Source organism: Asterias rubens, chromosome 5, assembly GCF_902459465.1.
Source record: "Asterias rubens chromosome 5, eAstRub1.3, whole genome shotgun sequence".
NCBI classification, from domain to species: Eukaryota; Metazoa; Echinodermata; class Asteroidea; order Forcipulatida; family Asteriidae; genus Asterias; species Asterias rubens.
In genome coordinates, this window is record NC_047066.1 from 8,279,625 (window position 1) to 8,295,097 (window position 15,473).

The 15,473-nt window shown below is 37.4% G+C and overlaps 1 protein-coding gene across 2 annotated transcripts in view; it reads left to right on the forward strand.

The window, feature by feature from the left end:
* LOC117290670 (fibrinogen-like protein 1) overlaps window positions 1–15,473 on the forward strand; it is a 31,229-nt gene that overhangs the window by 2,850 nt on the left and 12,906 nt on the right. For both annotated transcript variants that reach the window (XM_033772191.1, XM_033772192.1), the window contains exon 2: window positions 12,200–12,454. In XM_033772191.1, coding sequence (XP_033628082.1) covers window positions 12,200–12,454 — 255 coding nt within the window. The remainder of the gene's footprint in view (window positions 1–12,199; window positions 12,455–15,473) is intronic.

The window sequence follows — 15,473 nt, forward strand, 5'->3', positions numbered from 1 at the left end:
TTCCATGCCCTTTGAGTAATTAATACAAAGTTTTTATTTAAACATAATGGTATCCAACCAAGCTATAACCAATGCTTTGCCACTGAGAGTTCTTGATTTGGCTACTTTACCTATTGTACAGGTATGATTCCCATTGCAAGTAGAGTGCGATGAGCATTCTTTACAAGTTGTCTTTAATACAGGGCCTACTCTCCTTGGTCCCTGCCTGCTACCAAATGTAATTTTTTATTGAGATAGAGATCATAAACAATGTAGTTTCTGTGCTTGAGGCAGATGGTTTAGAGCATCCAATCATGTCCAACACAAATGTGGGAAATTAAAAAGCCCGCTTAAATGTGTTGGAAAAGTTTGCCAAGATCTTATTAAAAACAATGATACTAACGATTTGCAAGATGAGCGTTAGAGATCATTTAAAAGGAACACGTTGCCTGGGATCGGTCAAGTTAGTCTTTGAAATGCGTTTGTAACCGTTTGTTATAAAATGCATGGTTAGAAAGATGTTTTTGAGTGATACTTGTGTGGATCATTATATTCTACTTTTAAAATATCTTTCTAATCATATGCATTTTGTAATAAACGTTTACAAATGCTTTTCAAAGACCAACTCGACCGATCCAAGGCAACGTGTTCCTTTAATGAAACAACATTGAAACATTGAAACATTCTAAGATTTAGGTCATCAACAAGTCCTGATCAATGTTTGGTAATGCACTAAGCCTACAGAGTGCTTATGAAAAGCTGCCAGATTGATGGAATTATTACTAACTTCTTAATGTTATAAATTCAAAATGAAGCAAATTTTGGCCCTAATCAAAATCGAAAGGAAAATATTCTGAGACCCCTGAAAAAAAGCAATTTTGAGTCAAAAAAAAAGGGTAAAAATGTTGATTTTGCAAGTTCTAAAAACATACTCTAATGCACGTTCTAAAAATAGCACAAGGGTGAAATTTATAGCAATATTTGTTTGTCTCAAGTAAAGCCAAGGATGATAATTTGTAGTGATGGAAAAGGTTTTATGAAATATTTTTGTTTTTTGGTTGGCTGGAGTTGTAAATATTAACTAAAAAAACAGTTTTTCAGACCCCAAAATCGGCCTAAAGTGGCCTAAACACAAATGAACTGTTACCATGGCAACGTGTTATATTATGATTTGAAATGTAAATGTTGTTTGTTTGGACCCCAAGTCCCTACCATCCACAAAGTATAAGAAAAATATTCCTTTTTTTGTTACGGTGGACGCGTATGTCGATATTATGTGAAAAGACCCTTAAAAAGTCATTTATCACGTTTTGGGGCAAAAAGTCTAGTTTTGAGGCAGTACTGTCACAACAGGATACAATTGCCCAAGTTTTTGACACCAGATATGGAAAGACCAATGTTGGCCCTAATCACAGCCGAAAGGAAAATTTTCTGAGACCCCTGGCAAGTTGACATTTCGGGGTCCAAAAATAGGGTAAAAATGTCGATTTTGCAAGTTCTAAAAACATACTGTAATGCATGATGCAAAAATAGCACAAGGGTGATATTTAAAGCAATAATTTTTTTTCTCAATGAAGGCCAAGGATGATACTTTGTAGTGATATAAAAGGTTTTTTGAAATAATTTTGCATTTTGGTGGGGTGGAGTTGTAAATATGAGCTAGAAACCAGTTTTTCAGACCCCTAAATTGGCCAAAAAACAAAATGAGCCGTAACCATGGCAACGGGCTATATATAGAATTGAAAATGCAATTTTGTTTACTTGCACCCCAAGGCCCTTCCACCCACAAAGTATTAAAAAAATTCATTTTTTGACCGTGAGCAACTATGTCAATTATTTACCTGAACTGACTCTTAAAGCACAAGAAGTAGGTAGGAATAACAAAAATTGTATACATACCATGTCACATTTGTGATTAGAATTCTGCTCATTTCCGGTTAGCAAACAATATTGTTAAAGGCAGTGGACACTATTGGGAATTACTAAAAATAATTATTATCATGAAACCTTTCTTGATTTGGGAAGAGGTTGAAAGTATAAACATTGTGAGAAACAGCTCCCTCTGAAGTGACGAAGTTTTCGAGAAAGAAGTAATTTTCCACGAATTTGATTTCGAGACCTCAGATTTAGAATTTGAGTTCTCGAAATCAAGCATCAGCAAGCACACAACTTCGTGTGATCATGGTGCGACAAGGGTGTTTTTTCCTTTCTTTCATTCTTATCTCGCAACTTCGACGACCGATTGAGCTCAATTTTTTCACAGGTTTGTTATTTTATGCAGATGTTGAGATACACCAACTGTGAAGACTAGTCTGTGAAAATTACCAATAGTGTCCAGTGTCTTTAAGCACTATTTTGTGCGGTTGGAAAAACCTGTGGTTCATATTTCATATTTGCTTATAGATTAGAATATGGTCATTTGTTTAAGAAAGCAATATTGACCAAACTTGAGAAGACACAAATCAATACGGGAGCAAGGGTGTTTCTAGTGGCCGCGCTTCTCTTAATTTAAAACTGTAGAATATATTTTCATTTCTTTCAAAGGCATGGAGACATTCGGTGATTGTCAAAGACCAGTATTCTCACTTGGTGTAATTCAACGTGTGCATAAAATAACAAACCTGTGAAATATTCAACTCAATTGGTCGTCGAAGTTGCAAGAGAATAATGAAAGAAAAAACACCCTTGTTGCACAAATTTGTCTGCTTTCAGATACCTAAAAGACTTTTAGAGTTTTATATAGCATTTGGGTGAGAAATTACCTCTTTCTCAAAAACTGCGTTGGGAGCCGTTTCTCCATTGCTCAATTCGTCTGTTTTTATTATAACAATTATTTAGAGTATTAAGCAATAGTGTCTAGTGCCTTTAATGCTAATTATTACTGTTTAGATTTTCATGAGATTTTTTTAAATTTATTGTCCACGTTAAAAAAACCATAGAAACTTGATACCCACTCAACAAATACAAGATAATCTGACGTGAATGTCCACGAAATACTTGACAAAACCAAAAATATTTCTGCGTGTAGATAAAAAAGTATACTATAAAACATTGAAACAATCACATTAGGCCTATGCCTCAATGCAAAAGAGTAAAGAATCGAAGGTCGTACGTTCGAATCTCACTGAGTAAAATGCCTGTGATTTTTGTGAATAGGACTATAGGGAAAGTACTGGGTATACATTGCTTACACACATCGGTTTTAGGGTAAAACAAAACATTAATATAAAATTGTGAAGTCGAATTGCCTGTCCAACAGTAGACCCAGTTTCATCTGGTCATCATTGGAGCTTGGCATGGCGTGGATAATATTGAGTTCAAATGTTTGTTGGTTTAAAGGCTGACAGTTTTTTAAGGCAGTGGACACTATTGGTAATTACTCAAAATAATTTTTTGCATAAAACCTTTCTTGGTGATGAGTAATGGGGAGAGGCTGGTGGTATAAAACATTGTGAGAAACGGCTCCCTCTGAAGTGACGTAGTTTTCGAGAAAGAAGTAATTTTCCCTGAATTTGATTTCGAGACCTCAGATTTAGAACTTGAGGTCTCGAAATCAACCATCTAAACGCACACAACTTCGTGTGACATGGGTGTTTTTTTCTTTCATTATTATCTCGCAAGTTCGAAGACCGATTGAGCTCAAACGTCCACAGGTTTGTTATTTTATGCATATGTTGAGATACCCCAACTGTGAAGGCTAGTCTTTGACAATTACCAATAGTGTCCACTGTCTTTAAGTGTTTTGATACCTTTTGAAGATTATGTTTTTGGCCATGACATGAATCCCTACTCAATGTAAATGAAGATGTATGTAATGTAATTTACCTGTAGAGTTTCATCTTCATTAGTAGTTAATTTATCTGTTGTTAACCTCTATACCTTTGACGTCATGTTATATTGTTCCAGCGCTCCATAATTTCGAAGGAATGGTGTGATATTGTGTAAAAGGCAGCCACCGTGTCATTTGTTCGAAATAATTGAGCGATGGAACAATAATGGTATGACGTCTTAGGTGAAGGTTAAACACGGATATGACCTTGCGGCAAAAATAACAACAGCAAACAAACAAATCGCAAAACTTCGCTTGGCAGGCTCGTCGCAAAGTAATTTAAAGACATTTCCATCGTTGTTAAACAAACCGCATTCAACCGTGTTAAAGCCATTGGACACTTTCGGAACAGAATTTTGTTTTATAAGTTCACAGATTTACAAATAACTTACAGGGTTTACAGAAGGTAATGGTGAAAGACTTCTCTTGAAATATTATTCAATGAAATGCTTTACTTGTTGAGAAAACATTACAACAATATCAATTCTCGATATCGAGAATTACGGATTTATTTTAAACATTATCATTATCATTATCATTATCATTATGTTTGACAACTTCTGGGTCAAAAGAATTACGGATTTATTTTAAACACATGTCATGACACGGCGAAACGTGCGGAAACAAGGGTGGGTTTTCCCGTTATTTTTTCCCGACTCCGATAACCGATTGAGCCTAAATTTTCACAGGTTTGTTATTTTATCCCTCTAGTCCCTGCAACGCCCGAGTTTTCCGAAATAATTTTGTTTTTCTTTTCAAGATTCTTGCAGTAACTTTACTTAAATCGTAGTTCAAATATTTTAAAGATAGCCAAGGCTTATTATCTATAATTAAACGCACAATTTTTGACCCTTTCGGTAATATTTGTTCAAGTCCTCATTGGGGTACAATAAAAAAAAACTACGGTAATATTTATGGCGATTATTTTTGTATAATGATAAAATGGATACAATAGCTTTTCAAGGCTTTTATTTGGCTCAATGCTGAGTATTTGCGAAGGCATAAGTTTTCGACAATATCACCATGAATGATAAATACAGTTTCCTTTGTGTTTACTAATAAGCGTTTTGTTGGGTAAGTGCTAATTTATTTCATCATCATTAGCTTCGTCAAGTCAACTGTGAAGAGAAAAATGAATAATGATCTATAAACAACTAGATGGATTCACCAATGCGTAGGCATACTATTGACTACCTAGTTTTATTTTGATGTTTCTTATTTTCTACAAACTATAGCGAGGTTTCCTCCTACCGCATAAAACAGTGTATCGCTTAAGGTGGCTGGGCGGTCCAGTGGCTAAATGGTTATATATAAGTTGTGATGCACGAAGTGTGGGCCTTGGATAATACGGTTTACCGAAAGTGTCCAATGGCTTTAACACCAGGGCCCAATTTTATGTCCGTCCAATGGCTTTAACACTATAATAGGGCCCAATTTTATGTCTCTGCTTACCGCTGAATTCTGCGCTTACAATCACCAATCTCCGCTTATACGTGCAGGCGTAAGCATATAATGCCTTGTAACGTGGAGTAGGCCCTATTGAATTGGGCCCATGATGTTTTGGCCAAATTCAGTATTTTTTGCAAACTTTCAACTGAAGGCAGTGAACACTGTTAGTAATTTCTCAAAATAATTATTAGCATAAAACCTCACTTGGTAACGAGTAATGGGGGGGGGGGTGGGGGTGGAGATTGATATAGAAACGGCTTCGTCTGAAGTGACGTAGTATTCGAGATGGAAGTAAATTTTCACGAATTTGATTTCGAGACCTCAGAACTCGATTTTGAGGTATCGAAATCAAGCAGATAAGTTTTCTTACTTTATTACGCCTGAATAATATTATTCCCCATTAAGCCCATTGAATTGGGCCCATGATGTTTTGGCCAAATTCAGTATTTTTTGCAAACTTTCAACTGAAGGCAGTGAACACTGTTAGTAATTTCTCAAAATAATTATTAGCATAAAACCTCACTTGGTAACGAGTAATGGGGGGGGGGTGGAGATTGATATAGAAACGGCTTCGTCTGAAGTGACGTAGTATTCGAGATGGAAGTAAATTTTCACGAATTTGATTTCGAGACCTCAGAACTCGATTTTGAGGTATCGAAATCAAGCAGATAAGTTTTCTTACTTTATTACGCCTAAATAATATTATTATGAATGGAATAATAGGGTAGCTACTATAGTTCTTTCACGGTCGATTAAAACCTTGCATGGTCGAACCGCCGTGTGAGAAAGGCCCTCGCTATCACAGGGCAATTCGACCACTGTTTTAAACGACCGTGAAAGAACTAGTAGCTACGAACGCCCTTTCTACCCGCTTCATGGAAAGAGTTCATTTAAAGGAACATTACAGAACTTTTTTGCTACCAAAAGAGTTGCTGGCCGTATAAGCACTTTAATATGTAATCCACCATGTACACGTCATGTACATAAACTGGCAAACCTGTAAAAGTTTGAGATCGATCGGCCATCTGGGTCAAGAGAAAATAGTGAAAACCGATTACACGTTTTTCATGACATCAGTTTTATGTAATTTAATCTGTGATCATAGGCAAGCTTTTTCTCTTACCAGTTTTGCAATAAACCTTTGATCATCATCATTAGAGCTGTACACTTCTTTTGTGTTGTGGTCCCAACGCAGTCATCGAAGTGTAAACACTGTAATTTTAATTTCCGGATGAAAGTTTTATAATGCTCTTCCCGGAACCCTTCAGTGACGTAAGGGTGCTTTAATATTCGCTATACGGAGACCGAGAGCAACTTAAAGGAACATTACATAATCGGTAAGAAAGAAAAAAAACCGGAAAAAAACGTGAAGATCACAGATTTTTAGAGCGTTAAAACTTTCATTCGGAAAATAAAATAACAGGTTTTACGCATCAATGATTGCATTGAGAACGGTATTATAAAACGAACGGCAAAAAACTCTAATAATGATGATTAAAGGAACACTGCAGAATTGGTAAGAAAAAAACGTACACGGCCTAATGATGATGATAGTTACTGTATAAACCACCCCTTAAAATATTTCTGTCTGAAATGTCACATTCGATGACAAATAAATAATCTATTTTCGCGTTTGGAGTTTATCGCTCAGTGAGCGTTTTATTTGTTGTTTTTGTTTTTGCATCGATGTCGATTTTCACTATTTTCTCTTCACGATTTTTTTTTCTTGCGAATTCTGTAACATTCCTTTAAATGGTCTGGGTGTCTACTTTTTGTAGGACACAAATCACAATGTCCACAGATTTACATTAAACTTATACGGTTTGAAGATAATGATGGTAGTAAGCTTCTCTTAAAACATTACTTTCTGAGGTGCTGGTTTTTTTAATAGAAATGAGTAAAATAAAAATCACAAATATAATTTTAATTTGTAGTCTCTTAAAGGATTTGGGTACTTTTTCAAAATGTCCATAGATTTACATTAAACTTACAGGGTTTGAAGATAATGATAGTAAAAAGTTTCCCTTCAAATCTTACTTACTGAGGTGCTGTAGTTTTTGAGAAATGAGTAAAACAATGTCATGAAAGTACGTTTGTAAATGATTAAAATAATGTTCGTCTCATGAGACGAAAATTATTTTCATGACATTGTTTTAATCATTTCCCAAAAACTACAGCACCTCAGCACGTAGTATTTTCAGGGAAGCTTTCTACTATCATTATCTTCAAACTGTGTAAGTTAAGTGTAATTCTGTGGACATTGTGCTTTTTGTCCTACAAATGTTATATAGACCCTTTAAGCACTTAAAACGTATTTTTGTTGCATTGTTTTACTCATTTCTCAACAATTTCTCTACATCACCTAAGAAAGTAATAATTGAAGTGAAGCCTTCTTCGTAATCTTCAAACTTTGAAGTTTAACTTAAATCTGTGAATATTGAGTTGTGTGTTTACAAAAAGTACCTCAATTCGACATTAATTAGGTGCCCCCATGAGATAAAATATTGTAACACCAAAGCACCCAATACAATGCCGGTGTGTGTAGCATCTCACCACTGCCTTCTATTGAAATGTTAATGGCGTCGCCTGAAGAGTAAATTGCCGAAATGAGTCATGCCGCAATTCTAAAATCACCAATAATTGATTCGGTTTCACGAGTACGAGTAACAATGTCCATGTTTTTTATATACATATGATAAAGTTTCGGTGTATATTGCAATTGATGAGGGGAGCAATTGGGGGCGGGGGCGGGGGCTCGTCCATGCTCCCTTTTGATTTGGTCGCGTATTGGTAAAAATACGAAAGCCCGTGCATTCGCGAAAATCGAATCCGTTATAATGAATATGCAACACACGATTTTCTACTCAACGGGTTTCATTTTGTGCTTGTAATAAGCTTTATGTTCAATTGTCTGAGACATAAATCCTCTATAGGAATGATCAATTTCGTTCATTCTTTTTTGTCTATTAAGCAGGAGAGAGCGCTTGTTTAATATATATTCTTTATTGAACTATTGAGTGTCAATTTGATTGTTTTGAATAACATCACCAATCCCGGTCAACTTTTTTTTTACACACCCTGTACATGACGAGTTATCTGTTTTAACTTAATACACGCTATACCCCTGTGTTCTGCACTTTTACAAAAGAAGTCATATAAACTTCGTGAGGGTAAAAACAAACTATAAGAAAACTGAATTCATACAAAGTTACAAACCAGCCTCAAGCACTCAGTTTTGATTTTATCCATGGTTAAAGGAACATTACAGAATTGTGTAAGCACTTTATGTAATCCACCAAATATATAAACTGACAAACCTGAAGAAGTTCGAGACCGATCGGCCTTCTGGATCACGAGAGAATAGTGAAAAAACGATTACAAATTTTGCATTGCATCGATGCCCAAACAAAAATGAATAAAACGCTCACTGAGCGATAAACTCCAAACGCGAAATTAGATTATTTATTTCTCATCAAATGTGAAATTTCAGACAGAAATATTTCAAGGGATGTTTTCTACTATCATCATCATCAGATCGTGTAAGTTTTATGTAAATCTGTGATCTTCACAATTGTTTTCTTACCTATTCTGTAACGTTCCTTCAAGTGACGGGGATAAACAGTGGATGTGGGGGTGGGGTATATGCATTGAACGGCTAAACACGGCAGAGTTTTAGATAGCTGCAGCCGATTTCACGAAACGCTACTAGGATTAATTCTATCTCGAGTTATAGGACGAGTAACCCGTCCTAACTTAGGATGGGTTCAATGCGTCCTACGACTTTGGATACGGAACTTAAAGGCAGTGGACACTATTGGTAATTACTCAAAATAATTATTAGTATTTAACCATACTTGGTAACGAGTAATGGGGAGAGGTTGATAGTATAAAATATTGTGAGAAACAGCTCCCTCTGAAATGACGTAGTTTTCGAGAAAGAAGTAATTTTCCACGTATTTGGTTTCGAGACCTCAGATTTTGAATTTGAGGTATCAAAATCGAGCATCTGAAAGCGCACCACTTCGTGTGACAAGGGTGTTTTTTCTTTCATTATTATCTCGCAACTTCAACGACCAATTGAGCTCAAATTTGTACAGGTTTATTATTTTATGCATATGTTGAGATACACCAACTGTGAAGACTAGTCTTTGACAATAACCAATATTGTGTCGTGTCTTTAACTCGTCCTAAGTCCTGAGATTAATCCTAAGTTAGGAAGAGTTTGGTGAAATCGACGGCAGGCTATCTTACTTCATGCTCCAATATGGACTTACCCCCCCCCCCCAATAAAAGGGACAGACTGTTTTGCCCAAATAATGTTTTTGCTCTAACCCCCCTAAAATCATTCCAGTACAAACTTGATTTGACAAAAGGAGGTTAATTCGTGTATAACCATTTCAATCACTTTCCCATGCTGAAGTTATGCTGAAAACCAATGTTTTCATTTGTCTCTGTATGCTGTTTAGTTTCAAAATGTGTCAGAAATCCAAACTGGCCGCAAAGACGGCCGCCAAATGGGCCCCTTGTGATAATTTTACCCTCTAAACAATCCCCTCATACTAGAATTATACTTTGAAAATGTGTCCATTTATCTCTGTGTGATATTAGATTACTATGTTAGTTTACGATTTTCGTCAGAAATCCAAGATGGCCAACAAGATGGCCGCCAAAATGATCCGGCTTGGAACAAATTCTTGAAAATGGTAAAAGACCAGCATTCTCACTTGGTGTATCCCAACGTATGCAATAAAATAACAAATCTGTGAAAATTTTGACTCAATAATTGGTCCTCGAAGTTGCAAGAGAATATTGAAAGAGTAACGCTCTCGTTGCACAACTGTTTGTGCTTTCAGATGTTATAAAAGGCTTCAGCTGTATTTTATTATTTGCTCGTTACCAAGTAAGTTTTTGTGCTAACAATTATTCTGAGTAATTACCAATAGTGTCCAATGCCTTTAATTCTTCTCAACCAAACTTGTTCTTCAAGTCATTGTGATATAGCAGTTGATCCACGAACTAGTAATTGATCTGCAAGACTAACGATTTTCATAACCGGAGATAAATAATGTTTTCTTTTGTAATGTGAATTGCGCATCACGAGACTTTTATGGCCATACCGTCGTCATGGTTAATGATTATGATTGAATAAGAGCATTATCTCATGAAGTACAAATATTGCCTCACAGTAAAAATTAATTACGTTAATGTCGATTATTTATTAACATCAACCCACGTTAAGTGTTCTGAAAGGTTGTACTCAGCAACAATGCCGCAAATTGCTATGACATTAAAATAAATTCGGAGAAAAAAAACCGCAAAATTGTTTGTGAAAAATCCAAAAGAACACATGGAACAAAAAGCCGCCTCAACCAATATTCAATCTTGTTAAACGGCTATTCGTCATGATAATTAGCGAAGTATAAAAACAAATGAAGGCCGGGAGGACGATTACAAAATTGAACGATAATAAATGCTTGTCTTTGAAATCCCGGACGTTTATGACAAATTTTCTTTTGGTTTATTGTTTGGTGTTTGTTCCCGCTCACACGCAAGCTGATGTTGACCTTTCAGTATGAAGTTCCCGCCTAATGTCACACAGTAAAAGGTTGCTCATCTTTACGGCTTTGAAGGATTTTGGTACTTTTTGTAACACAAAACACAATGTCAACAAATTTACATTAAACTTACACCGTTTGAAGATAATGATAGTAGAAAGCTTCCCCTAATTACTTACTGAGATCATGGAGTTAAATGCTGTAGTTTTTGAGAAATGAGTAAACCAATGTCACGAAAATATTACAAGCTCAAATAAATTTCGTCTCCTGAGACGAACATTATTTTGTGACTTGTTTTACTCATTTCTAAAAACTACAGCTCCTCAGCAAGTAATATCTTAAGGAAACCTTTCGATTATCTTCAAACTGTTTGAGTTTGATGTAATTCTGTGGATTTTGGGTTTTGTGTCCTACAAAAAGTACACGGACCTTTTAAAGGCTCTGGACACTATTGTAAATCACTCAAAAAATTGTCAGCATAAAAACTTACTTGGTAACGAGTGATGGGGAGATGTCGATAGTATAACACATTGTGGGAAACGGCTCCCTCTGAATTGAGAAAGAGAATTCAGCTGAAGCCTTTTTATTATGCATCTGAAAGCACACACATTACTTGTGCAACTCGTGTGTCTATCTTACATTATTCTCTTGCAACTTCAATTACCAATTCAGCTAAAATTTTCACATGTTTTTTTTATGCATTATGTTGGGACCGTGCCAGTGCCGTGTTATCGTTATTTTTGTTTCAACACACAAAACTATGCGTTTATGGCAGATAGATAACGAAGACCCGCCCCTATATATTCCTCCAAAGAATTCATGAGATTCCATGGACACAATAAGAGGGCACAATAGGGCGGAGGGCCTACAGCATGCCCCACATCGCGAACCAACCCGGACAACTATTTTGTTTCTGGGGGGGGGGGGGGGTACCATACATTGGCCTTTTTGAGGCATGATGGACAATACATTACTAGTGTACTTTTTGGTGTAGGTGTGTACAGACAGATTCACCCAAACCTAAACGTGTTATGGGTGCGTTCGTTTAGCTTCCCTGGGTCGACCCCGGTCTGACCCCGGTCTGACCCCGGTCTTCCCCCGGTGCGTTCGATTAGCTTTGACGTCATTCCATGGGCCTCACCCGGGTCAGCCCCCAGTGCCCTGCTTGTGGAGTGGGTCACTTGGGGAGTGGCCCCAGGTGCATGACGTCACTACAAGAGCGGTGAGTGATCGGTCGTTTAGCTCTGTTCAGGGGCTCACCCGAGTGAGCACCGCGGGGTAGACACAGGGAAGCTAATCGAACGCACCCAGTTTTGTGTCCACCGTATTGCAAAAACTATTATAGCTTGACGAGCAATTTGTTTTCTGATTCGATTTCATGTTAAAGTACTGGTTGTTGGAAGCCGAGGCGTCGACGGGAGGGTGTGCTACTACGGACAAGAACGTGACCCGGAGAGCGAGGGAAAACTCCGGTGGATATTGCCCTCTGAAGACCACGAGAACCGATGCTCCTGCACACGGATCAGGATTGGAGGGGTCAACCCGACCGTAGCGAAAGGAAGATTGGACGGGGCGAGTTTCACAGATCAACCGCTCTTTACGAGTGACGTGGCGAGGATTCGCGCTCATTTTAAATGCAAAGGTGAGAAATGGTAGGAGGAACGCTACAGAATTGGGAGGATTTGAAACATTGCATGGTGGAAATACGATATAAAGGTTTGCGTAAGACCATGCAATGATAATCTCTGATTAAGTTGGGGTGCTTCTTGAAAGAAACCAATGGTTCTTTTCAGAACCACCCCAGCTCATTTAGAGATTATTATTACATGGTATTACCGCAAACTTTTACTATATTGGTAAGAGGAAAAAACTCGTCTAGGATCACAGATTCACATAAAACTTACACAGTCTTCTGATGATGATAGTATTGAAATAATACCCTTGATTTCTGTCTGAATATATGCAAACATGGGAACAACGTAATGGAGTATCATATCGAGTTGAAACGTCTCATCGAGGGCGCCACCATCGGTTGACAGACAATAGACACGTACAATTGTATTACGTGAAACCACTGTCCCGCCTTCCAAGCATCATTGAGCCTTGTTTTGAATGCCACAGACAAAGTGTTCACTCCAATTATTAAACTCCATATATCTGTGAACATGTTCATATAAAAATCAACAGATTTGATGTATATTTTATACACGTACTTTTCGAGTTCTGTTGAACCATACAGTCACATCGTGACATAGTGATAATATGTCAATTGCATTGTTTGCAACGCGTGACATGACCTACTTTGTGGCCTTATACTATGGAACGCCAAAGAGGCATTTAATCATCGGTGGTGGTCCTATGCGATCGGTGATCAACTTTAGCGAGCGATGATAAAACACGATCGGTGGTCCATTTTAGCGATCGGTCATGCATATTCATGATCGGTGATGGTATATAGCGATCGGTCATGCATATTCACGACCGTTGATGGCTTTTTGCAATCGGTGGTCAACTTTAGTGATCGGTGGTGGCTTTTTGCAATCGGTCAACTTTAGCGATCCGTGGTGGCTTTTTGCAATCGGTCAACGTTAGGGATCGGTGGTGGCTTTTTGCAGTTGGTCAACTTTAGGGATCGGTGATGGCTTTTTGCATGCGGTCAACTTTAGTGATCGGTGGTGGCTTTTTGCAATCATTCAACTTTAGTGATCGGTGGTGGCTTTTTGCAATCGGTCAACTTTAGTGATCAGTGGTTTCTTTTTGCAATCGGTCAACTTTAGTGATCGGTGGTGGCTGTTTGCAATCGGTCAACTTTAGGGATCGGTGGTGCAGGCCTACTTCAAAACCTATGATTGTGTAGATTGTGGATATTAATTGTTGTTATTTTCTAGTTCACACCACCGTGGAGGAATAAATTACACTCACCAGCGGGTTGACTGACTTGCTAAACATTTTTAGAAGAGTACCATTTTATACCCAGATAACATACATACATTGGGCAATCAGTTATTTCAAATTATTACATTATTGCAATCAAGATTTATTAATATCTACAATTTTGGGGGAGATTTTATAGCAAAAAAAATCTCAACAAATTACATTACTTTGTCATTTTTTAATTGTTTCGACAATCTTAAGACATCCTGTGCCACAGATTTGACACCCTGCCTTGAAAATTGCATATTATGACCAATGTCGGTTCAATGCCGGCCCAATGGTGGCCGTTACCAAATCAGTATTGGCACAAAAAAGTTGTTTTATACCATTATTTGCCAAAATGGTGTGCCACTTCGAAACCAGTATTGGCCCAGAAAAAGTTGTCTATACCATTTTGTCAAAATGGCGTGGCGCTAAAAAAAAGGTATTGGCCCAGAAAAGATTGTCTATGGTGCAGCTACAAAACCAGTGTTGGCACAATAGAGGTTTTCTACCATTTTGCCAAAATGGTGTGCCGCCAACAAACCAGTAGACAGATGACAGAAAGTAAAACTTTCATTATCAGACGAAAATTCAACCAGCATTTTAACTCGTAAGTTTTTATTAATAAAATAAAAATGCAAAAAGTATATTAAATATATTAAATTTAAATGTAATTACTTTCCAATAAAAAAGTTCATTACAATAAAGTGTAGTTGTCCATGATAAACACAAAACATAAAAAATGAAAAAACAGCAGCAATGAATAAATCAAATTAAAAAATGCTATGTAAAAACCAATAAACTAAAAAAGGAGGTATTAATTTTAGAATTTTGTTTTATTAATAGTATTCGGTTTCTCAAAATGCCGGTACCATCAGGGGTCGATTTCACAGAGAGTTAGGCCTAGTCCTAACTTAGGACATAGTCCTTGGAGATATAAGAAACGTATGGCTAGTCCTAAGTTAGGACGATTAACTCTTCCTAACTCGAGATAAGACTAGTCTTACCTCTTTGTGAAATCCACCCCAGCTTCAATAAATAACTTGCATGGGCTAATTCCTTTTTAAATATCAAGTCGGTTTAGTCATTAGAACATATTTCTTTACCGTTTTGCCAAAGCCAGTATTGGCATGATTGGCCCCGAAAAGGTTTTCTATAATGACACCATTTTGACAAAAAATGGTGTGCAGCTACAAAACCAGTATTGGCTCAATGAGAGGTTTTCTGCCTGTTTTCCCAAATGGTGTGCCACAAAACCAGTATTGGACCACTGCAGGTTTTCTACCACTTTCCCAAAATGGTGCACCGCTACAAAACCAGCATTGGCCCATTAAAGGTTCATAATTTTGTCGAAACGTTGTGCCGCACAAAACCAATATTGGCTAAGACAGGCAAACCTCCGTCCTAACTAAAATAGTTTGCCTCTATAAAACCGACATTGGCCCAGTGTGGGCACTTTACTAGCAAGGACATGACGCTTGACCGGAAGAAGGCCAGCACTGGCCCAATTCTGGCTCAATATCATCAAGATGACATTTGGCGTCATCTGCGCATGCGTCGGCTTTGAGGACGGTCGTCCCTCAATTTCTACGACAGTACTTGGGATGAATCTTCGTTGTGCTGAAAACGACAACGTTTAGCTGAACAACCGTCGCAGAACCATCCGTCGTCGAAAACGAAAAGTCCCTACCATTTCCGGAAGACGACAACCAATTGTGGGACATAGATAACCCTTCCACACCCTC